The sequence below is a fragment of the Pneumocystis jirovecii genome (assembly GCF_001477535.1).
Source record: "Pneumocystis jirovecii RU7 chromosome Unknown supercont1.16, whole genome shotgun sequence".
NCBI classification, from domain to species: Eukaryota; Fungi; Ascomycota; class Pneumocystomycetes; order Pneumocystales; family Pneumocystaceae; genus Pneumocystis; species Pneumocystis jirovecii.
In genome coordinates, this window is record NW_017264790.1 from 38218 (window position 1) to 62881 (window position 24664).

Here is a 24664-nt window from a genome sequence, read left to right on the forward strand (position 1 = left end):
ATTTCAAAACTATGATGCAATACAAAATCTATATATATTACTATTTTTATGTTTCAAAATTAAACCTTAAGCCCCAATGCACTTTCATAAAAATACCAACAACTATAATAGTTTAACGATATAAAAATATTAAATAATTATATACCTTGGTGAACCATAAATATACCTAAAATGCTATTAGCTAAAAGAAAAACAAGCAAATAAGCGTACGAATCCATTGCTTCTCTAAATCTATTTTTATATTGACGGGGAGTTACAACAGTGGGTTCTTTTCCACCACCGCCTACTAAACCTTTTTCCTTAACCCAACTTTCCAACTTTTTATCCCAAGTATAAGTACGAATACAATCTATGAATATGTTACAATAATCAAATGATATTAAATTATACCAATAATCCCCACAATCAATTCCTGTTTTTCATCATCAATACCTACAACCATAGAATAATCCATAACATTCATTTTTGCTAAAAACAAAGTATCATTCCATAAAGATGCCCTTAAAATTTTTTTAAAATGTTCACGAATAAACAATGGAGAATCATAAATAACTACAATAAGTTACTTATAAACTAATTTAAAAATAATTATTACATTCAACTAAATTTTCATCTAACAAAACCTCATTTTCTTTACCAGTTGATTGCACATGCCTATTTCTCATCGAACCCTTTAAATCAAAAATCTATAAAATTAATTAAAAAGTAAATATAAATATAATATATACCCGAGATGTTTTTCTTCCATAAAACAAATTTTCTGTTACTAATACATCCATTTTTGTAACCTTTCCTGTATGAGGATTCCGAGAACCTATCTGATAAAATCCAATAATTTTTGCCATTGCAGTAGGTAACTTGAACAAATTAATAAAAAGTTTGTAAAATAATAAAACAATACTTCATGAAAGAATGCCTGAGACATATATTCGAAATAAGAAGGTGCAAATTTTATAAAAGCTTCTGTTTCCAAGCGAGACAATTGCTTCAAAACTAATCTGTCATCTAAAAAATATGTTAAAATAAATATTTAATAAATACATCTTACCTCGAGTTTTAAGAAACACTGAACCTGACTTCCCTCCAGAAGAATCCCATTTAAAACATCTTGAAAGAGATGAAAGATAATTTTCATCACAATTACATGCACGCCTAAATGCATCAAATTGTTCTGCATAAAATACCTTACAAAACAATCGTGCAGAACCCTCCTGAAATTCTATATATTTTTTAGAAACTTCAATATATTTAACTAGATCTTACGATATTTTAAATGAGTTCCCATAGGCTTTAATAAAGCATCTTCTAAAGGTTTTTTAGTTAAATTTTTCAAATCTTTTATTTTTTCATCAGTTTCTGAATTTCCAAATATAGTATGAAGAACTTTAATATGTTCCATTTCTTTAAGTTTATCCAAATAGTCAGCAGAACTATAAAACTATTACTAATTTATCTAAATTTTAAATATTTTACCTTAATATAAATGCAATAAGAGAACTAGGTTCATCTTCTCGAACAATTATATCTGAATCAGTAAATACATGTTCAGATGGGTTGCTAATATTGTTAACAATGAAAATTATAAATATATAATAATTTACAGAGGATAATTCAATGCAGACCATCCGACAGTAGCTCTATCAACCCAAAATGCAAATAAAGCTTTCATAAGTGATATTCTCTCAGCTCCGTGTGTAGGAATTTCATCAGCGATATCATCATCGGGAAATTTAAAACGTTCTGCAGAAGTATAGAGAATTTCCAAAGAAGAAAGATCAGAGTCTTTTTCCGAGTTTTCAAGATCCATATTATTTCCATATAAGTTAAATGAATCAATGGTTCTAGACCTTCTCATTTTCCTTTTCCCTTTTTTATTTAAACTAAATTGTTTATTTCTTTTCATAATTTTTTTTTGCTCGTTAATAGGAATTTCATCATCTGAAGCCTCATTAACAGCTTCCTGAACATTTTGAAAAACTTCTACAATAGGTCTTGATGATGAAGGAGGAAACGCATAATTCTTTTTGATTTTCAAATGCCTTTGAGTTTGCTGATTTTCGAATTCTCTATTAAACTGTTCAAAATCATTAGAAAAATTAAGAATGTTATTTTCACTAAAGTTTTCCGGAATTTGAGAATTAAATTGTGTATCTAAATTTTTTTGATATTTAAAAACAGGCTGAAAATTAACATTCTTTAACTTTGAAATATCTTGAAAAACATTATCTTTTTTAAAATTATGTCCAGAAAATTTATGATCAAGTTTAAGAATTTTTATAAAATTCTTTCTAAAAAAAGAATTTTTAAAAGGAAAACTCCCAAAAGATGAAACAGGAAAAGTAGTTCTCTCTCCTTGCATGCTTAACTTTTCAGAAAAATTTAAAGAATTATCATAAAGAACATTGGTTTCAGTATCAACAGGCTTTTTATTATTTAATAAATCCATTTCCTGGTAACTATCATTAAAATCTTGTATTTTTTGAGAAAATTTATCATTATTATCTGAAAACTCGTATACTTTTTCACCTAAATTATCATCTATTACATTGTACGCATTTTCAGCAAAAACGGTGACCTGTTTTGGAGAAGAGGTTTTTATTATTTCTTTTTTAACATTAGGAATATCAGTATCTATATTATCTCTACTATTCAATGAAAGATTAGATTCACTAGAAGATATAAATTTTAATTTTTTTTCGCTAGATGTTCTTTTTATTATTAAAAGACCATCTTTATCCTATGAAAATTAGTAAGTAAAAATAAAATATATAAAATACTCTTTTTAATAATTTATCTTCAATATTGGAACTCTGATTTCCGGAAACTTCTAAACCTTTAGAATAATTACTATCTGAAATAAAATCTTTATCCATAAAGAACTTTCTTAGATGTAAAGAAGTAAACCGTCGTAAATCTTTTTCAGATGGAAAAAAGTTTTTATCAAATTCATTGAAATCAAAGTCCCATTGAACAACCATTTCTTGTATAGTTCTTAAAACACGATTAAGAGGTAAAATTTTCAAAGGATGGGAATTTTCAAATGAATTTTTCAATAAATCTAGTAAAAATATTCTCTCTTCTTTAATTTTTTTCCTAAAACGATCTATCCCAAGCCTACATACTTCGAACTTATCCAATGGCATAGCGTCTAACGTAATACTATTCAATCTAATCTCAACGGAGTCACAAAATTTTTCTATTTTTGATTTTATTGAATTATATTCTTCCAATTTCATCCGAATCCATTCTTCTGGCTTCCATATTATTTCAGTTTGAGGTAATGAAAGACCATAGAGCTCTATATAATCAAATTGAAATTTTATCACAAAATTTTGATATCCAAAGCAACGAATACGATCCTTATTTATATCATGATTGCAGGCATCGAGTCTACTACATAAAGCAATGCTATAAAATGTCAACTCTAAATATTTCCCAAATGAATATTTCCAAGTATTATCAGACATGGGTATCATTGGTGTATTTTTTTTACAAATTTTACAATAACTCCAAATGAGAATGTTTTTCTGCATTTCAGGAACAAAATAGTTTAATTCCTGTATAACAACAGTAATACGAGCATAATCATGAACATAACATTGATGATGTTCAAAAAGCTTTTTTCCACAAAGATTTGCATTACAGATGATGTTAACAGTTGAACACATATCTTCAATATATTGACCTAAAGTACAATCCGTTTCACGATAATATTCAATGATATTCATAGCAGGCCCTTTACAAGGAATCGCAGATGCTGTACATACACTAGAATAAAGTACAGCAAGACCCTGTTGAGAAAAGGGATTAGCAATACCAATATCTTGAACAAAATAAGATTTCCAATTTTTTTCTTGAACTTTAAGTTCTTGTTGTAATTTCTCAATCTCGGAATTTTTTAATATTCCTTCTACATTTGCATTTAATAATAAATGATCATTATCAGAAGCATCAATTTCTTTTAAAAGAGTATGAATCTTTTGATCCAGCGTATCTGATTTTTCATTATTAAGTAATGCTTTAAGATATCTCTCTGAATCCCGAGCTTTTAGAAGCATGTATGGAGGAGGGAATTTAACATAAGGCGACGCAGATAAAAGTCTCGCTTCAAATGCACTTATAATAGCATCATACGATGTTCCATGGACATTGTCATTTACAGAATTGGTCTTTTTCGAAAAATTTGGTATATATTGATTCGATGATATATCTGATAATAAAATGAAATGATCTCTCATAAGACATGTTTCCAATTTTAAGTTATAAACTACATATGTCATCAATTCTACCACTTGTTTTATAAGAGAAAGTTCTTGAAATGTTGATCCACGAAGAATAACTGTACACCCAAGATCTTTTGGACATCCTTCTAAAAATATAAACGTTTTTTTGGTATTTGAAGAATTTTGATTAACAAAAGTTTTTAAATTAAAATAAGCACATCTCCCGACTCTAGGTGATAATGCAAGTTTGTCAATTGATGAAATAATATCTGCTCTTGTACAACGAGAAATTGCTTGAATAACGGACGGTTTTACATTTGACGCAACAACAATGTTACTTTCAGATAAATATTGCATAGCTAGCCCCGAAACGCTTTTTTCAACAAATAATATGGTAGGATGTAATGCAATTATTCTGTTTACAAGATTTCGAAGATATTCTTTTTCCTGAGCTATAACAGGATCTAATGACATAAAATGAGCTTCTGTACGATGATATTCAATCGGAAAAGCAATTAAAACAACTCTCGGATTTATCAAAGAAGTGTTCATTTTTTTTAACGCAAGTTTTTTTGTAAACACAAGACCCTGAACATAACAACTTAATGCTGGACTACCTCCTAAAATTTTTTTAATTTTTACATAATGCCGTATGTCGATATCATCACCATTTCGAATATTAGGATTAATGTTATCAACAATTTTAAACAATATTGGAGTTAAAACCTGTTCCCAATCTGAAACAAAAGATACATTAAAATCTGATAATAACTGTTTCAAAAGTTCCCGGATATAAAATAAAGAAAATGAATTTGTATCTATTGCTTTCGAAAATGTACCATTTTGTGATAATTTTTGAGAAATTTTTAGAGAAATATTAGAAAAAGACTGGGTAAAATATGTACTTTTAGAAATTTCTATATCTTTTGGATATTCAATTAAAACATGAGAATCTTCGTACTTTTTATTTGGCCTTTTCTGCCCTTTTATGTATTGACTAGCCTTTATAAGTCCCTTTTCCCCCTGATTTGTGTTTGTTAATTTTTCACTCTCTAAAAATGAATGATCTTCGTGCATTGAGAAATCACTATCTGTTTTTGAAAATATAGAACTATTCGAAAATAAATTTGATGTTTTTCTTATATTCTCAAAAGCTACATTAGTCAATTTTAAGTCAAAACCAAAGTCATTCTTTTTATTTGTAAGGCATTTCTTTTTTCTTCGTAAGATTAATTCCCGCTTTAACGGAATTACTGTATCACATGGGGGATCAATATTAAAGGACTTCAACGAAGATGCTAAATAATCCTCATTCACATCTGATCCATCACTGTCTATAATATCGACTGGCTTAAAAGATATCGGAGACAAAGGACCCAAATTTAATGGATCATGTGATGAATGTTGAGTATTTTTCGGCGAAAATGTAACATTATATGCTTTTTTTTTAGGGAAAAGCGCATTCATAAAATAATTCGGTTTAAATGGACTCTGAGATATTGATCGTAACCAATGTTTCTCTGAAAACGTCCTTCCTTCCACCCTATCAATATCTACGCCTTCATACTCATTGATAATTTTGTTACACCTATTACACACACGCAAATACTCGATATGTCCAAAACTCGTTCCTGGAATCAATGTTGTACATTTTGAACAAAAAATCTGTCCACATGTACCTAAAAATCCATCAATTCCCATAACACTCATTCTTTCCCTTTTAAATACTCACGACAATGGTGTCGGCGACGCCACGCTGCTTCTTATTAGCCATTCCTTCAAGATATTCCCTTCTTTTACTTGTAAATATCACATCACACAAAAAACATGCCAAGCAGTTCTCATCCTTCATCCAGAAATCCTTTCCAAGCCGCCCTGTATGAAGCCTTTCAAGTATTACTGAAATCGACCGCTCCCGTGCTCCTGGCTCTCCACTTTGCGTCTGAACCATCTCTGAATCACTCGATATCTCCCGTTGCAAAGTGTAGCCAGGCAATCGACTAATAGATACTCCAAAGGGTGGAAAATACTTATCATCTTGCATAAAATACGTCGAAACACTCCCTGCTGTCTCTGTTTCTCCTCGTTCCACACAAATCCCGTCTTGAAGCACAGAAATTCGGTCAACTACTGGCCCAACGCCTGTATTTGCATTTCTTAAAAAAAGTTTTGTAAGTTTCCTCAGAGATTGTGAAAAAACCGTGCTTGCTGCACCTGATGCACCCCTTGTTCCCTTTGAAACATCATATAAACTGCCTCCTGTGCTTGTGTTGCTGTTTATTGTGCAGACATTGCTTGGCCCTGCATATACAGTGCTTGGAAGAGCATACATTCCCGTGCTAAGGGCATACATCTCACATTGCTTGTCTGTTTCTTCTGTTTCTAAATAATCTACATTATCAAGAACTGTATACGAATCACCAGCGTCCGGTTTGTCACAAATACCATCTTCTGTGAATTTATCAAGAGTACTGAAGCTTGTAAGGGTCTGATTTATATTTTTACGCTGTTTTTCAGCGCTTTTTCTCTCAAAAAAGCGGGACAAAAAGCCCATTTAACAGCGCAACATGTACGCGCTGCACATCAACACTGTAGCTGCGCCTTATATATGCACGTGACTTCAAATGAGTCACGTGATACTCATTGGGTCACGTGACATACATTCAAAAGCATTGTGGGTTGGCTATTGCGCATCAATATCCAATGCAGCAGACAAATGTGCAGCAAAACAGATGAATGCACATCATAGACACGGCGAGGCATTGTGAAGCACTGTGAGGAACAGCAAGCCGATGACACAGCATGCAAAATGCCTTTTTGCAAAATATAAGTTGCAAATGCACATAATACACAGTTGCACGCATACAGTGCATATATCCGTTGTGCACAGCAGTGAGGCATCCATGCGGCACAGGCAGCGTTGCCAATGGCAACTATATCACGTGACCGAAAGAGGTCACGTGATTTATATTGATCACGTGATACAGAGAAAGAGCGATAGGGGTCGATGAAGAAATCATGTGATTTCTGGGTCACGTGCATGACGAGCGAGTGGGCGCTGTGCAAGCAATGAGTGGTATCTTGAAAAGCTGGATACGCAGCAAAGTAGGACAATCGCTGAAAACAGTGGCAGAAAATCCAATACGACTCGTGCAGAGCCAGAGGGTGCAGGTGATGAGGGTAGGAGAGGATTTTAGGAGCCAAAAAGCTAAAATGGCAGTTTCTTACATATGAAAAACCGGTACTTGCAGAGGTTTCTGATATGGAGACGTTTATGTGTTGCGAGTTTACACAAGAATGTGTAGAAGCATATCAGATGTAGGAATATTCATGTGCAGGACAATTTAACTAGGGCCAGGGAGTTTAAAAAACGCTTTACACAAATCAAAGGGGCGTATTTGACTCTAAAAAATATGGAGCTTCGAATTTATGAAGCAGAGAATTTTACGGTTTCAGCACGATTGATTGTTCCGAAAATCCAGTTTTTAGGTGGAGAAGGAGAAGCAATTGTTGGTCACCCGGTGTTTTTTACAGAGCATCAAGAGATACGTATGCTGTTACGATCTCCACAAGTTCAGGGGTATTTTGTCTATACTAAAGCTTTGTTTTTTTCTCTTAAAATGCTTTTTGTAGATTTCTTTGGCCTCCGTTATCAGTAGAACAAGCAAGCGAAGGTATAATGATCCGGAAAATTATTGGAATTGATAAAATAATTTAGGAACCAATGTTCTTTCAAAAAAAAATGTTTGGGACGACAAGGATGAACCACTGGTATGTATTATGTTGAATATAGAGCCGATTCAGTACTGATGGGAGATAGAATGAATTGACTAGGATCTCAGAACCGACAGACGATACCAAGAAACGTGGGTTTTGGTCAACACATAGAAACAAAGATGAATCTCACAAACTAACAAAAAAACGACAAAGAGTCTTACATCCTGGCTGGAGGGTTTTTATTAAATTGATTCACTTCGTTTCGACTCATTGTGATAGGGACTTTTTGAAATTACATATAGGGATTGTATTATTAGTGATGAGCAACAAAAAATACTAAAACGGGATGACTGTAAGTGTACATTAATATTGAGAATTTTCTTTTTTCATAACAGATTAGCTTGGTATCCTCCGATCAATGCGTTTCAGCAAGAAGCTTTTGCATCTGACAAAACAGTCACGCCTATGTCAAAGTCACATCAAAAAACGGTTTTTTAACGTAACCATATTTGTTTGGTTTCTTATACTTATAGGCTTATTCTCCAAATTATAGCGGAGACAATTTGGATTCTCCACCAGAAAGCATATTTTCATGGGAAGAATCCCCCATATTAAACAAAAGTTCAGCCTCTATCCTAGAAACAAAAATAAATGACGAAAAACAAATCTTTCATATGGAAAAAAAAGAATTTTTCAGTGATAATGATACGCTTCCTCCAAGTTCGTCGCCTACCATGTGTAGTCCTTAACTACAGCTTTAGCCAAAAATATCCACCAAACTTTCAATTCAGATATTCTAAACAATAATCGTATACCAGTTTAAATACTTTCTAGAAAAAACTTGGTTCTAGTGCCTTTTATTTTCTTAAAATATTTTTAATCAAAAATATAATCACCAACAAAAGTGGAATACCTTATTTTTGAAAATTGATAAAGACAACCTGGCTTTTTACTTTTATCTTACTAAATCATTTGTTTAGAGCTCCAAGACTGTCACTTTAGAGTTCAAATTTTTGGACTCATATCGGTTCGACAACATTATTCAAGTAATCATTTTCTAGGTTTAGAAATCTACTTTAACTGAGTCCTTAGTCTCTTATAGCTTTTCTGTCACTCGGTTTTTGTCACTCAATTCTATCTGATCTTCAATAAGAAAACCCTCCAAACCCTTCAAATGCACCGAAACACATCCACTTTTTAGGAGCTACTCATCTACACCAATTCCTTCAAACAAACACAACACCACTTCCTAGCACCTCTCCAACTCCAGTACTTCACTCCTCCTCCACATTTCTCCTCTTTCTCTTCCTAGTACGTCACCACCCCCGCCGCATAACTCACACTACTGTCTCTCACCGTTCTGCACCGACTGCTCTGTGTATAGTCGATGAACCGGAATCTTTCACGTATTTTCGCCTTTTCCAGTGCACACAGCATCACACTGATCGGATGCCTGGCCTGTCAGACTTCCCCTCCATACTTATACACAAACCTCCCGCAAATCGTGTTTCTTGTCCTCGATAGATACTCTACAAACCCCTTGTGGCTTCCTTCTTCAATCTTTTGCATCCCTTCTCGGTCACATCGCTCAATCGACTTATAGATCGGCTCCCCCCTCAACGGCTCTTCTTCCCGCCACAATCTCCGTCCCTTCTCTCCTGCCTCTGCATAGTATGTATACGAAAACCGTTGGCCCCTTCATTCTCTGTATTTTTCTTATTTATTTATCTATTCTTTTTCTTACCAATGGCAGAAATCCGACGAGACTATAAATCGGTTTTTTGTATCTCCGATATATGGTGCCAACAGCTGTCCATACCACTCCTCTTGTTCTGTACCAATTGCACCCACTAAAATTGGTACAATCTTTGCTGCTGGTGACCATCTGTTCCTGTCAGTGGCACCTTTGTTAGTGTTCATACTCAGCAAGTTGATGCCTTATAAATGGCAGCTGTTGTTCGATGCTATGTTCATCCTCATCTGTCTGGAGATCCATCCGTGCAAATGCACCAGTTGCTTCAAGCGATGTAATTACTGTATTATTTAGCTGCCTGAAAAGTACAGCAGGCTTTTTTTGTATATAATCGTATATAGTCTCACCCTCTATATCCAATGACAGTATACCGAGAGGAGTGTCGTACTCAGTGCACGATGGGAGTGCACAGCGCCGGAGGTCGACATGGTGTGCAGGACCAAGAATAAATACACGATCCCTAGTATTTTTAAGAATTTTCAATGCCAATAAGTAGTCTACACTCCAGTCCAGTTCATTGCAGCGTAACCGCGGCCAGCAGTTGGCCCACTGTACTCATAGCCCGCATGCCTAATTAGTTAGCAGCGCCAGGGCAAAGCCAGAGTCAGACGGAGTAATTAAGACCTTTCCTGCTCCTTCTGCACGTTTTCCACCAAGAAATGTCTCGAGTGCCGCCCTCAGTGCGGCTGCTGAGCTGGGATACCAGGTGCCAGCGTGGGTTGCTCGTCGACGCATCGGTAGTGCAGCGGGCCATCTGTCGATATTGTATGCCTGAACCGGCCGCTGGAGAGCAGCCAGAGAAGCCACGGCCATGGTAAGGAAGCAAAAAAAGCATCAAAGACTAACAGGCAGCTGTGCATGCCCAGAGACACGGAAAGCACGAGATGAGTGTCTTGCACAGGGTGGAGACGCTCAAGGCGAGTGTCGGGAATTGATTGAGGCACACAAAAGGTAAGCAACCCCACTACGGCGGTGTTGACGGAAGATGTATGGCACAATATGGGTACCATATATAATAAGCATGGGCATTAGGTAGCAATGTATGGGGTCAAAAGACTGCATTAGAGACACAGAGGCACTAGTATTAGGGTTTCTATAGGGTTTTTCATAGGGTTTTCCATAGGGTTAAAGAGTTATAGGGTTGCATATGGAGCAGCAAGTATTAGGGTTGGATTCTGTAAATATCGACTAAAAAATGGATAAAGATAGGTTAAAATAAGTCAGAATAGGACAAAATAAAGTATTTATGTGTAAAATTATAGTTTAATTGTAGATTAATACATATTTTGTAGCACTTATTGTTGGCGTTGCTAGATTGTCGTTGTTACCGTAGCATCTGTTGTTATGGCAGCTGTTGCTATTGCATTTGCTCTTGTACTCAGTTATTGCCGAATATTGCTGTACTGTAGGATTGTGTGCAGTATGTATAGTAGCTGCAACTGTCGCGAATATAATTGGTATTCATGTTTAATCAGGGCTGGCATTAGGATTCTGTTTGATACAACAACTACCATTGTATTTATATTTACATATATATATTTATACTCATTTAGATTTATATTTATGTTTATACTTGTATTTACACTATTGCTGATGTTAAGCTTGTCTCAATGATTGTCACAGCAACCACAACCACACAAGTGTAAACATAAGTACAAGTGAGATGTAAGCATAAGTATAAATGTATATATAAATATAATCCAAACATAATCAGAGTGCAGTGAACTGCTTTTCTAAGCTTAAGAAATCAGAACAGTCTATATAGAAAAAATAGGTTTTTTGAAATTAGAATCCAAAGTATAGTTGGACTGTAAATAGTTATAAATGACCAGAAACGTGGAGTAATATATAAATACATAGCCTATATTCACTACAGACTGATGCCATTGTTTATATATTTTGTATCCATACACTATGTCCTTAGATCCTAAGCTTATTCAGAGGCAGGAACCTAGCAACAGTTGCCTAGGTTACGCTACTACACAACATCCAGTTATACATAGATTATGAACAAGGAGAGGCTTGCAGCACTTCATACTCAATTTACAGTAAACATTTTCGCTCCCAGTATTCGTACTCTGCATTCATACTCAGTATTATACTTGACTGTGAGAGTAACCATGGCAACCATGGTAATTCCTTACCACGAAACTAATATCACCATAATATGTTTCCATAGTAACTATTGTCACGGAAACATATACTCTCGCTCTCAATATATCAGGCACTGCAACAGTGCGTTTGTTGCGTCTGTGTTTTGCTAAAAGGCTACAATTTTAGTATTAAAACAATTTACTGCTCACATTTCAGCACCACTTAGAGCTGCCACTAGACTGCTAATATATACTAGGGTTAGGGTTTCCATGGATACCTCTAAGCAAGACAGGTTTCTATGTCGCTTGTACTGAACAGTATTTATTGGCTGTGCAGACAGTTTTCTGCTGCTGTTTTCGCTGTATTAAACACTATTTTGTATATATATGTAGACGCTTTATATAGATACATCTGGCTTTTTCCTGTCTCAGCTAGCTCAGCACAGACGAGCACTGCGGCTGAGCACTGCATCTTAGCACGTTTATCGCCTAAGCAGTATCAACCAATAGCAAAGTATCACGTTTCTATGGAAACAGGGGGGGGGGCTAGGGTTTATTCCTATTAGGGAAGTTGCATGATGTGTCCGTAAATGCTATAGTGTATCTTAAGATTCAATCAGTATTGGCGGCAATGATGCTTAATAAATATGATTCATAGGCATGTTTAATAAATACATCGAACAAGTAACACTCATAAAGAACTTCTATCAGAGAGCACTTATAGATACATTGGACCAGTTGGCAGGGCCAAACTAGCATTCACCAGAAGTCACGTGACCACATAGACGCCACTCAAAGACAGTTGACTCAATAGCCACTTAATGATCATTTAATAGCTTTTCAATGAACCAATTATAGAGAATTAAGGTTTTTGTATGATACCGGTTCTAGGACTAGGTCTTTTGTGAATAGGATTAGGAGTAGGATTAGGATTGTGCTTGAGATAGAAGCCTGCACGAGAAAAAAGTTTCCAATGAGACCAGAACCAGAAGATAACGAAACAAAAGAAACTTAAAACCATGTTCAAGAGCACCCACAAGTGGGGGTAACGGTTTGGCGGAGAAAAAAAGGCCTCCAGAAGGTGGATCAAAGCAAGAAGTGTATAGGAGCCCTATAAGAAGATAAAAAATGAAAAAAAAAAAACAGAAAAAAAGAGAAAACCATGTGGATAAGTGTTTCAAAGGTACCAAGAGACCCAGGGGGGTGGAAGACGAATCCACCGAGCCAAAGCCAATATAAAAGTAGAGCAGCATACTGGAGGAGAAGTCCATCGCGCTTAAGGAGGGGCCACATACTGAGTTGTTAGAAAGAGAAAAAAATACAGAAAAAAAGGGAAAAAAGAACCTAAAAGTAGCAAATGTGTTGATCCAGCCGATCCAAGCCTTTGTATTTCTGTTGGGAGTAACGAGGAGCATAGTAGCAGGCATAAGAGGGAGGAGAATTGACTTTTCATGGACCTGAAAGGAGAAAAGAAAGAAACCAAATGCACAAGAAAGAAGTCCCCAGGGAAGAAGGTCTTTCCTTGGTCGGAGGAAAAGAATAGAGCAAGAAGGGAGGATGGAGAAGGCAGTAGCAGCAAAACTAAGGCAAAATTAGAGGCAAAAAGAGGGGAAAAAAGTACCTGAGCTTTGCAAGACAGGAAGGAGAATATTTCTGTTTGAATTTGATGAGGGTGTTGAAGACGCACCAGGCATTTGCAACCTTATCTTCCCAAAGTCCGCGCTGAAAAGGAAATATTCTGTAGAGACATTGAAAAAGAACCGGATATCCTCCAGAGAGAAGAAGAGGGAAAAAAACAAGTGTAAATGCAAAGAGAGTAGAACCCGTTATTAAGAAAAAACGAGGAACATTGAGGCGAGGAAAGATGCAGAGGCCAAGAAGATAAGAAAAAACAAGAGGAGAATAGTAGAGAGACATTTGCTTGAAAGAAATGGAGAAGACAAAAAAGATGCAACCAAGAACAAGCTGATCGTTGATAAAATAGGTCAGAGAAAGAAGTGCAAGCCCCAGCATAACGTTGTTGTATTGGAAATGGCCATGATCAATAAGAATAAGAGCAGGCTGAAGAAGAATGAGAGTGACAGAAGAGTACTGAAATAATTAGGGGTGGTAGAAGAGAGCCAAAGAGGATTACGCTGTTTAAAGAATTGCCTCCTTTGAGTCGTTTCCAGTAACGTACAAAACGAATAACTGCAGGAAAATATATAATAAAGTCGGAAATAATAACCGTCATACGCATGTAGAATTTCAATTCTTGAGTATGCAAACCGTGAGAGACATCTAAAGCAAACCATGCAGGCTCTATAAAATGGCCACTATGTTTTGTAAATGATACTATGGTGAATGGGAGAAATAAACATTTTTCCATATATATAAGACAAATAAGCACTTAAGGGAGGGTAATCCAGCCCCCACCATTCTGCATTGTGGAAATACCATTCTTTAATCGGTAGATGTAGGGTAATCTCCATCCAATGTCTCTGTGCTTCAAAATCACCATATTTTTTGTCACCACCGCTTCCTGAAGATTGCTTAAAATTAAAAAGCTAAAGGTAAGTTCTTCACCAGAAAATGTCCCAAGAGCTATCAGTGCTCTTACAATAATCATAAAAAGTGTAATGACAGGAAGAATTAGAAACCGAAAAGAACTCCATTTAACGACATACAGCATCCAGTAAATGGGCTCTACAGGCCCTTCAGACTCTTTTTTTATATTTGTTTCTATTTCATATCTTTTTATGCCTTTTCTTTGATTATCCATAATATCTTAAAGATGGAATATTTTCGACTTTAAACGCTGAACAGAAAAGTAAAATAAAAGAGTAATACAGAAGAACTATGTGAATCAAGCAGGATTTTTCTTATGCATGGCTTTGTCAAACATTAAAGACATTCTTGTGTTTATGATTTTTAAAAATATATACAAAAAGATTAAATAGGATTGAGGCGATAAAAAAGATAATGATACATCGAATTTACAGACAAATATTTATATGTATGTTTTTTTGTTTAAAATTTGAATAGATACTTTTTTTAATATTTTTTCTTAATGTTTCTTTCATCAATTATTGACTTTGGTATATAAAAAACGATTTATTCAGTCTTATATTGAAAAATATACTGAAATGCATCCTGCTTTGAAGCTGATTAAAAATGCAAGCAGATGATTCTGAATTTCTTAATCTTTTAATGCCAAAATTCTAATTTATGTGAGAACACTGGTGATAAAATAAAAAGATATTGATATTATTTAAATAAAAAATGCTAAAATGATACGGATACCGCAGAGTGGCTTAGCTTTCTAAAATCCTCATGCTTTAAAGTAAAAACTTTCAAACCGTTTAAACCGCTAGTATTAATTTTGAAAAAATAATGAGAAAAATGCTTAATAAAAAAGAATACAAGTTTAAAACATATAACATGTTCCACCAACTCCCTAGAATTCTTTTCCACCACAATTGAAATTTAAAACAATGAACTCCAGGGCACCAATCCTTAAAAAATAAATAGAATGTACTCCTAATTTAACTAGAACATCAAAGAAATGTAACAAAGCAAAAACAAAGCCCTTTTCTGTATTATTTTCTCTTTTATACATATCACTTCTCTTCCAACACAACATCACTCAAATCATCCTGCTTAACTGCATAGATAGAATAGAAATCTGACTCAATCAGTAACAAAAATATAACAAAAGGCATAAAACTTACATACGCCTACTGCAAAACCAAATAAAACCGATCCTGTAATACTGTTTCTTAAAGTATATGGTTTACGAATATGGCGTAAAACGTAAGAATCATGAAAAGTAGAATAAAACCTCATTCTGTTAAATATAGGAATTTTCAAAATAATATTATGTTTTTTCATAAGAAAATACGTCTTTTTGATCATAAAAAAGATTTAATTTGTTAATATTAACGATATAATTTAGAATTATCGTATACAACGTTTTGAAAAAAAATTTACACAAAATACTCACAATACAGCCAATTTTTTGTGTAAAAAAAGCAGCAGAAGCTTTCATCTATTAATAATTGAAAAGTATCTTTAAAATCCGAAAGGATCTTTATGAACGACGACACGGCAGCTCAGCTTTCTCAGTTAAATACGATATGGGAACTTGTAGAACAAGATGCATCTTTTTTTTTACAGATTGTTCCAGGAGTTTTGCCTATTGCAATGCGGTCAGAGCTCTCAATACGCCAGTGGATTGCAGATTTTCTTGCTTTGACATTTACAACACCAAATTTATCTATAGATAACAAGGAAAAGCTTGGATTGCAATGCCTTGAGACATTGATTAATTATGTACAATTTGATGATATTGTGTTATTAAAAAGCATTATTCGGTGCTGTTCAGCAATTTATCCTATTATGTTTCGCTATGTGTAAGTTTTTATGGTGCAATGTACATTTTTCTTTAAATCTTTTGTACATTAGGTCTGTACAACAAAATCTGTCTGTCTGGAATCAGGTGATGCAGATTAAGAACCGTATTTTTCAGCTGTGGAAGTCAAAAAATAGAGGCATTCGTGTCGCATGTATCAAATTTATTCAAACTATAATACAAACTCAAACGTTGGGTACAAAAGATCCAAGAGTAATTTTATGAAATTTATTTTAATTAGTTTAACTGTAATAGCTTATTAATAAATCTGATATTTCCTTGAATTTAATTATGCCTACACACCCTTTTTTAAATAGTCTTGATCTTGAAGCAGAAGCCAAGGGTTTTTTAGATAGACTTATCGAAAATATGTCTGAAAAACCATTGTAATGAAGTACAAAAATCAGAGAAAAATTATTAATTAGTTTAGGGACCCTCTTACGATCACTGCTACTTTAAATTGTTTGATTGTTTTAGCAAAACATAGGATAGATATAAATACACGAATTATTAATGGAATTTTAAGTTTTAGCCCTATAGATGACACTTTCAAAGAACAAAATGACATGAAATTACATATTCAAACACGATCATTAATCAAAAACATTATAATTGTTTTAACAAATTTTTTAAGGTTTCTTAGGAAAAAAAAGTTTTAGCTATATACTGATTGAGTTTCAGAACTAATAATGTAGGTCCTTTGGCCGCAAAAATTAACCAATATCTATCTGCCCAGGAAAAATTTGATATGCAAGATGATAACTCTCGTAAAAGATTTTTCTCTGACGTTAATTATTTTTCTACCAAAAGGATAAAAATGGAGAACACAAATTTACAGAAAAACTCTGAAATAGTGCCTAATACATCTATTATTTCATTATTTATGCTTAATCAGATGAAAAAAGACAATCCATTGCTTTCTATTGATGTTACTCAGCTTCCTCATGAACTTGTAGCAAGAATTACAATTGAAAGTCTTTTATATATTAAAAATGACCTTTTTGAACGCAATATTAATGTAGTATCCAGGCTTTAAGTTTGCAATATTAACAAACTATAGATATTGCGATCGAGACTATTAGAACAAACACAATTAAAAGTACCAACGAATATCGAAGAAAACAAACTACTCAAAGACTCTTTAAAAAATATTACTGATACTGAAGAAGATGATTATGAGCCGTCTGATGCATCTACTTTCCCATTGGATGAAAATGTTATGAAAATCCACAATTTACAAATCAAAGAAAAAAATTATTACGAAAAGACTATAAAAGCAGCCCCTTTTGAACTCCCTGATCCGCAACCTTTCACACCGTCTTCACTAACAAAACAATTCCATGCTGTTATAGATAGATTATTTTTAAATGTTTTCAAAGACACGACATCAAATGATACGAAACACACACGAATCCTTAATTTGGAAAACTTAAAAACAAATAAATGGAACAAACAGAGTTGGATTAGATTGATTTCTCGTCTTTGTACAAGAGGCCTTATTACTTCAAAAGAAACTAACGAAAAAAATAATAATGATCAAATTTCTTTTTCTCATTTTGTAAGAAATAAACTTTTAGAATATGTCCTGTCATACTTTAAAGAACGTATCCAGTTCGCCGTAACATGGCTGAGCGAAGAATGGTACAATGATCATTTAATGCTACGTAAAAGTAAAGAAGAACTTTTGACCTGGGAAGGCCCTCAATATGAAAAATGGACACTGATGGTTTTGGACGGAATTTTGCCCTTCGTCGAGGGCACTAACAAAGCATTTCTACGGTTCCTGTCCGATCTGCCCGAGCTTTCTGTAACCTGTATCCATCGGCTCCGTATTCTTTGTCTGGACCCCGAACGAAGCAAACTCGGCTTTGCCGCCTTGCAGTATGTTTCCCCTTCTTCTTTCTCATTGACCCCCTCCAGATACCTCATCATGCTCCGTCCACCCGTCCGGGCTGTCTGTCTTGACTTTGTACAGACTCTGTGGGCTGAAAACCGTATATACCCCTCTTTTTTCTCCTGATTCATATCTCTAGATTCCGACATTTCTACTCCTGTTCAACGAATACTTAGCAAATATCGTCCTGAAATCCTTCATTCTCCTCAGATCCCGTCTTCTGCTCCTTCTGACACTTCTCTTTCCCCTCCCACTTCTGATATCACTCATTCTCTCAAGACTTCTTTATAATCCTTTGTTTTCTGTCAATTGCACATTCACCACACATGTTTTCTCTCTGTTTTCTTCATTTCTGCTTATAATCTCTTTTTCTTCTCTGTTTCTCCTTAGTTTTCTTTCTTTTTTGTCTCTTCTTACCTCTTCTTAGCTCTTATTTTACTCTTCGTTATTCTTTGCTGTCTCTCGTCGACGCTGCCTTTATCTATCTTACACAACGCGTTGTATCGACCATCAGAATTTAACAACGTAAATCAAGAAAATGAAATTGTATAGATATATAAGAAGAAGCACGCTATAAATCAAGGAAAAAACAGATATTATACACGTATTATGGCAGGAGAAGATGGACTATGGCGGAGCCAGCTGCATTCTTTGCGTCATGAAATAGGTACGAGCAAAAACGAGAAAAAAACAAGTATTGATGTAGATGGGAAAAGCAGGGACAAATGCAGAGCTGCAGCGGCTGGAAACACTGACAAAAAGTGTTAGAGAAGAGCCATTGCTGGAGGAGGAAGCAGGGTATGAAAAATCAACGCCTCGGCAGCAAATATGGACGGGTACATCGCGGGTAATTGAGAGCCTGCAAAAGGAGATTGATCTGCTGAAAGTGTCACGGAATGCAGCAATTACATCGTGTGAGTCAGAAAGAAAGGCAAGGGAGGCGCTTTTGAAGAGGTATATGGCGATTAAGGAGATTGTTGAGCGTCTGCAAGTGGAAAATGAGAACTTTAGCAGTATTCTGGCACGGAAGGAGCGTACATTTAAAGAGGGGATAGAGAAGCGTAAGGAGCTTGAGCTGAGGGTTGAGAAGCTGGAAAAGAGGAATTCAGAGCTGGAAGATGAGTGTAATGGGGATCGTAAGCGGATTAGAGAGATGAATGATGAGATTATTTGCAAAGTATCACAGCTTTACAAAGCAGAGAAGGAATATGACACGTTGGGGAAGGAGATATTGTCATTGGAAAAAAAATACAGAGTGGAACTGGAATGTTTATCGAGTCAAGTAAGTTTTTTGCAGAAGCTGAGAGAAGAAGATGGGAAGCATATTCAGCGGTTTGAGGAAGAAATCAAGCAATTGTCGTTGGAAAATGTTGCAGAGAGGGAAATGATTCAGAAAATACAAAAGCAGTTTGAAGAGTCTCAGGAACAATATGCTAATAATTTCCAGGAAATACTAGATGCGCTTAGGAAACGCGTTGAATCTTCTGAAAAAGAAAATGAGAAAAATATTGAGCAAGCAAATGAAGTTTTAAAGGAATTGAACAATTTGAATAATAAAATGCGCCTTGTAAACATTGGTGGATTAAATAGATAATAAATCTCATAGAAAAATGATATGCATTTTTTCAAAATAATTTATACTTATCCTACTATATTATTTCATTAAATAATAATCATGCACATCAAACTTTTAGTATTAATTTACAATAATGAAACTTTTTCATAATTACTATTTTATGTAATTATAAATAATACCCTAAAGTGAATATAGTAAGAATTATATAAAGTGTTTAGTTTTTATTTAAAACAAATTGGTCATTTCTGAAATATAAATCTTGATGGATTTTAACCAATATAATATGAATTTAATTTATTATTATTTTATCAAATATATTAGCTTTTCTCGAGATTATTGACACTTGTAGATTGACAGTAAATTTTGGATATAAAAAAGCTTTAAAAGAAGAAATAATCAACAAATCAGTTTAATATTTATATGGAAAAATCATTTTAGCATTTTTTTTGGAAAATAATTTAAAACAAACCTATTAAAATCTGACAAAAATAAGCCATAAGAATTTATTATAAAAATGGGTTCTTTGGAGGATATGGTTCCACTTTTAAATAAACTTCAAGATCTTATATTTAATACTATTGGTACAGATAATATTGATTTACCTCAAGTATGGATTTATTTTTGGGCAATGATTTATTTAATAATTAAAGGTTGTTGTTGTAGGAAGTCAATCAAGTGGTAAAAGTTCTGTCTTAGAAAACATTGTTGGTAAAGATTTTTTGCCTCGTGGTCCAGGAGTTGTAACAAGGCGTCCCTTAATATTACAGCTTATTAATATATTACCTTTAATAAATGTCAAAATAAAAGGTTCTGTTTTAGATAATTCTAAAGAACAAGAGTGGGCAGAATTCTCTCATAATCCGGGGAAACGTTATACTCAGTTTACAGAAGTTCGTCGTGAAATTGAAAATGAAACATCTAGAGTTGCTGGTGATAACAAGGGAATTAATAGACAGCCTATTCAACTTAAAATATTTTCTCCTCACATTATAAACCTTACTTTAGTTGATCTTCCTGGATTAACGAAAATTCCAATTGGTGATCAGCCATTAGATATTGAGCGTCAAGTACGTTCTCTTATTCAAGATTATATTGCAAAACCAAATAGGTAATTTTTTTGCTTGGTAATATGACATTTATTAAACTGATAAAATAGTATTATCTTGGCAATAACTCCAGCTAATGTTGATTTAGTTAATTCAGAATCTTTAAAACTTGCACGCCAGGTTGATCCTCAAAGAAAAAGAACCATTGGAATTCTTACTAAACTTGATTTAATGGATCATGGTACCAATGCTCTTGATATTTTGTTAGGACATGTTTATCCTTTAAAACTTGGGTTTATCGGTGTTGTTAATCGCAGTCAACAAGATATTTTAATAAATAAAAGTTTAAAGGATGGATTACGCTTTGAAAGAGATTTTTTCTATAATCATCCTACATACAAAAATATATCGCATTTATGTGGAACTCCATATCTTGTAAAGTCTTTGAATATTGTTTAATCTTTGTTTTTATAAATATATTAAATTAATTAGATATAGATTTTTATGCAACATATACGAGAAAAACTTCCAGATATAAAAGCAAAACTTAATATGCTCATGGGACAAATGCAACAGGAGATTTCTTTGTATGATAATCAACATTTTATGGGGAAAAATAAGGTATTCATATATTGAACTTATCTTTAATTAACGTTTATACAGAATACTGCTTTGCTTTACTTAATAAATAAATTTTCTAACTCTTTTATTTCTTCGATTGATGGATCATCTTCTGAAATTTCTACAAAAGAGCTTTGTGGTGGTGCTCGAATTTATTACATATTTAGCAATGTTTTTAAAAATGCTCTAAATATTATTGATCCTGCAGGAAATTTAACTGTGCAGAATATTAGAACTGCTATTAGGAACTCTTCTGGTCCCCGATCGTCACTATTTGTTCCTGGTCTTGCGTTCGACATTCTTGTGAAACCTCAAATTAAGTTACTAGAAATACCATGTCGAAGATGTGTTGAACTTGTTTATGAAGAGCTTGCAAAATTATGCCATACGTGTACTAGTGGTGTAAGGCAAATATATTTAATTTAAGAATCTTAATTATTTTTAGGAACTTGAAAGATACCCACGACTCCAGGCTAAAATACTTGAAATTATGTTGGATTTATTAAGAGAAAGATTAGAACCTACATCTAGTTATGTTGAAAGTCTAATATTGATTCAAATGGCATACATAAATATCGATCATCCAAATTTTGTTGATAGAATGGGTTTAATTTCTTCTATTTTTCAGTATTCAAATAAAGACAAAAAAAACAAGCTAGATAAAAAAGAAATTGATAATAAAAGAAAAGTAGTATGAAAATAAATATATTTTTTAATAATACGATGTCTAGGTATCTGAAAATATGACTTTATCTAATGGAATAGTAGAGCCTTCAAGATCAACATCAAATGAATCAAATAATACTATTATGCAAAATAATGGAATTTTTTGTGAAATAGGCGTATCTAATTCTGAATCAAATAGTGATATAGCTTTTTCAAATAGGTCATCTTCAAATTTAACGGGATGTATCAATTCGTCTAAGATTAAAGATCCTTTTTTTAGTGGTTTTTTTGGTAATGATAAAAAAGAACATACAAAAGCATCATTATCTATACCATTTATGGAAAAAGATTTGAATATTCTTAAATATTCAGAAAATTCTATTTCTCACGATATAATGTCTATAAATAAAGAATCATTAGATATTATTAATGTAGGTTCCAAAATGTTTATTTGTTTATTAATTTAAGAAAAAGAATGATTATGATGAAAATATGAATGAACGGCAACAATTAGAAGTCAATTTGATCCGTAGTTTAATAATATCTTATTTTAATACAGTAAGGGAAACTGTTCAAGATCAAGTCCCGAAAGCTATTATGCATTTTCTTGTGAATTACTGTAAACAAAGTCTTCAAAACAAGCTTGTTACTGAATTATATAAAGAAGAATTATTTAATGATTTATTATATGAAAATGAATCATTGGCATTAGAGAGAGAAAAGTTTCAAAAGGTAAAATTTATTTTATTGAGGAAAAATTAACACATTTTAGCTATTAAGTGTGTATAGGCAAGCTATAAAATATATTAGTGAAATAATGTAAACTACTATTCTAAGCTAAGACTTGATTAATATTGTTTATTATTTAAATAAATATATCTATAAGCTAGTGCTATGGTTTTGATTATAAATACATCTCATATTAGAGCTTGCTTATATAAAATAGCTTTAAGTTCTGTGCTTTTAACATATGGTTATTTTTTTCTAAAAGTTTTTATTTTGTTTTTTGGGCTTTATAAAATAATATCTTTTTAGGTTTATACGTACTTAATGATTTTATTTGTATTAAAGTTGTGCAATAAATATATTTTATAAAAATGAAATTGTAATTTCTAAATTATTTTTAAAAAGATCTAATTTAACGTAAAATTATTTTTTTTATAAATGGTATTAATAATTATTATAGTTTAGATAATTTAGAATCCCATTCAGCAAAATGTAAACTATTAATAAGTAAGCTGTTCACTAATGGAAGCTAAAAATCCTAAAGAAAAGAGTTTATTTTTTATTGCAGAAGCTCTTTCACATATTCGAGTTATTAATCTTATTATAGAATATCCAGAAAATACGTATAAACCAGACTTATTAAAATTGTTTAATACACATTCAATATCTTTAGAGCTTAAGGGTGTATTAATAACTATTTTTCTTCCTGGTGAAACAAAAAAAGATACTTTTATACAAGTAAATCAACTTAATAAAGCTTTGTCAATCCGTCTTCCATTAAATAACTCCTTGGTTAAAGCTACTGAAGAAATATCGCCTTGGTCTGCAGTATATATTGATTTGAATTCAAATTTTTGCTGTATTTTTTGTTTGTCTATCTTGTTGAATAAAAATGAAATAAAATATTGGAGAAATCTTCCTTCTGATAATTGGGCTGATATGATGGATTACTGGGTATGTCATGGAAGAAAACAAAGCATATTACAGGAATTTGGAGTATATAAAAATCGTAAATTTGTATCTCGTCCAGGCATTGTTTTTGTAGGGTTATCTTATTTTTTGGTTTTTCATGAAAATATACAAAATACAAAGGTAAAAATAATAGTCAGATGCATACAGATTAATGATATTATATTCGGCTTAAAGAAAGTATTATGATTTTTTATATATCTATGTACTGATACAAAAGCCAAATATCAAAGTATGATAAGATATCCTCAATTAATGATGGATTTCTTTCATATTTAGACACGTTATTTCATTATGCGATGCAAAGACTAGCGTCGGATAAGATTAAATCGAAGGTCCACATACTAATAGTTTATTAGATTGAAGAAAACAATGTATTTTGTAGTTCTTGTAAAATGAATATAGGTACAGTGGCTGAAGATGGAATAAAGCTTTATAAGTGGAAATTAGTTGAAAAAAATATGGAAAAGTACTTATCAATATTAGAAAAAAGTATTCTAATTTTTTTAGAACAATTTCTTTTCATATAAACGTTTTTATTTCTGCTCAATTATTGACTTTGATTGAAGTACATGCAAATTATAAATTTGATATTTATAATGAAGAGACAAAGAATTGCGTATTAAAGGTATATAATATATATATATATATATGGTTGTTTAATTGTAAATAGATATGGGTATTTAATTCTGATTTAAGAATAACGAATGGTTTATTTTATGGGCCTGACATAAATATTAATAATAATAAATATAATAAGTTTCTTGGGACTCGTGTAATGAAAATATTTTATATGTTAATTCAAAATACTAGTATAGAATCATATGATAATAATGTTGTACTTCATCCAGAAATGATTAAAAGTATGCTATATTCACTAAAAGAAAGTAATTCTTTAATTCCTAAAAGCAGTAGACAATTCGGTATTTGGAATATTGGATATCTAGAAAGATATGATTAAGTTATATAATATATTTTTGTTAATAAAAT

At 32.8% G+C, this 24664-nt stretch overlaps 9 protein-coding genes across 9 annotated transcripts; 5 read left to right on the forward strand and 4 right to left on the reverse strand.

Annotated features, from left to right (window-relative positions):
• Positions 1–46: 46 nt before the first annotated feature.
• On the reverse strand, positions 47–6792 carry T551_03275 (uncharacterized protein; the record flags this gene model as incomplete). Its single annotated transcript, XM_018375538.1, has 12 exons — positions 5952–6792; positions 2778–5902; positions 1602–2737; positions 1474–1557; positions 1264–1430; positions 1049–1219; positions 902–1005; positions 729–857; positions 596–686; positions 391–552; positions 146–349; positions 47–102 (listed from the first exon to the last, which is right to left on the reverse strand). The coding sequence occupies exons 1-12, from the start codon at positions 6775–6777 to the stop codon at positions 47–49; spliced, it is 6255 nt and encodes a 2084-aa protein (XP_018228144.1). The 5' UTR covers positions 6778–6792.
• A 500-nt stretch (positions 6793–7292) lies between these two features.
• On the forward strand, positions 7293–8689 carry T551_03276 (uncharacterized protein; the record flags this gene model as incomplete). The annotated part of the gene is made up of 9 exons (XM_018375539.1): positions 7293–7403; positions 7444–7541; positions 7582–7803; positions 7857–7897; positions 7942–7994; positions 8044–8175; positions 8220–8292; positions 8341–8429; positions 8474–8689. The coding sequence occupies 9 exons, from the start codon at positions 7293–7295 to the stop codon at positions 8687–8689; spliced, it is 1035 nt and encodes a 344-aa protein (XP_018228145.1).
• A 463-nt stretch (positions 8690–9152) lies between these two features.
• T551_03277 (AmmeMemoRadiSam system protein B) lies at positions 9153–10428 on the reverse strand (the record flags this gene model as incomplete). Its single annotated transcript, XM_018375540.1, has 8 exons — positions 9153–9248; positions 9297–9393; positions 9433–9636; positions 9685–9825; positions 9863–9974; positions 10041–10153; positions 10195–10263; positions 10304–10428. The coding sequence occupies 8 exons, from the start codon at positions 10426–10428 to the stop codon at positions 9153–9155; spliced, it is 957 nt and encodes a 318-aa protein (XP_018228146.1).
• Positions 10429–12648: 2220 nt separating this feature from the next.
• On the reverse strand, positions 12649–14547 carry T551_03278 (dolichyl-P-Glc:Man(9)GlcNAc(2)-PP-dolichol alpha-1,3-glucosyltransferase; the record flags this gene model as incomplete). The annotated part of the gene is made up of 7 exons (XM_018375541.1): positions 12649–12897; positions 12948–13080; positions 13131–13367; positions 13408–13877; positions 13921–14101; positions 14145–14307; positions 14352–14547. 7 exons carry the CDS (start codon positions 14545–14547, stop codon positions 12649–12651), a joined length of 1629 nt encoding a protein of 542 aa, XP_018228147.1.
• Positions 14548–15385: 838 nt separating this feature from the next.
• Positions 15386–15611, reverse strand: T551_03279 (uncharacterized protein; the record flags this gene model as incomplete). Its single annotated transcript, XM_018375542.1, has 2 exons — positions 15386–15450; positions 15497–15611. The coding sequence occupies 2 exons, from the start codon at positions 15609–15611 to the stop codon at positions 15386–15388; spliced, it is 180 nt and encodes a 59-aa protein (XP_018228148.1).
• Positions 15612–15857: 246 nt separating this feature from the next.
• Positions 15858–18361, forward strand: T551_03280 (RNA-processing protein PTA1; the record flags this gene model as incomplete). Its single annotated transcript, XM_018375543.1, has 8 exons — positions 15858–16177; positions 16230–16389; positions 16432–16562; positions 16607–16810; positions 16858–17197; positions 17237–18057; positions 18097–18170; positions 18210–18361. The coding sequence occupies 8 exons, from the start codon at positions 15858–15860 to the stop codon at positions 18359–18361; spliced, it is 2202 nt and encodes a 733-aa protein (XP_018228149.1).
• Positions 18362–18679: 318 nt separating this feature from the next.
• Positions 18680–19664, forward strand: T551_03281 (uncharacterized protein; the record flags this gene model as incomplete). The annotated part of the gene is made up of 2 exons (XM_018375544.1): positions 18680–18737; positions 18787–19664. 2 exons carry the CDS (start codon positions 18680–18682, stop codon positions 19662–19664), a joined length of 936 nt encoding a protein of 311 aa, XP_018228150.1.
• A 496-nt stretch (positions 19665–20160) lies between these two features.
• Positions 20161–22789, forward strand: T551_03282 (dynamin-related GTPase DNM1; the record flags this gene model as incomplete). Its single annotated transcript, XM_018375545.1, has 9 exons — positions 20161–20253; positions 20297–20754; positions 20803–21145; positions 21191–21313; positions 21356–21715; positions 21759–22001; positions 22045–22410; positions 22454–22711; positions 22769–22789. 9 exons carry the CDS (start codon positions 20161–20163, stop codon positions 22787–22789), a joined length of 2265 nt encoding a protein of 754 aa, XP_018228151.1.
• A 438-nt stretch (positions 22790–23227) lies between these two features.
• Positions 23228–24635, forward strand: T551_03283 (uncharacterized protein; the record flags this gene model as incomplete). The annotated part of the gene is made up of 6 exons (XM_018375546.1): positions 23228–23797; positions 23825–23854; positions 23908–24009; positions 24034–24113; positions 24161–24302; positions 24348–24635. The coding sequence occupies 6 exons, from the start codon at positions 23228–23230 to the stop codon at positions 24633–24635; spliced, it is 1212 nt and encodes a 403-aa protein (XP_018228152.1).
• Positions 24636–24664: the final 29 nt, after the last annotated feature.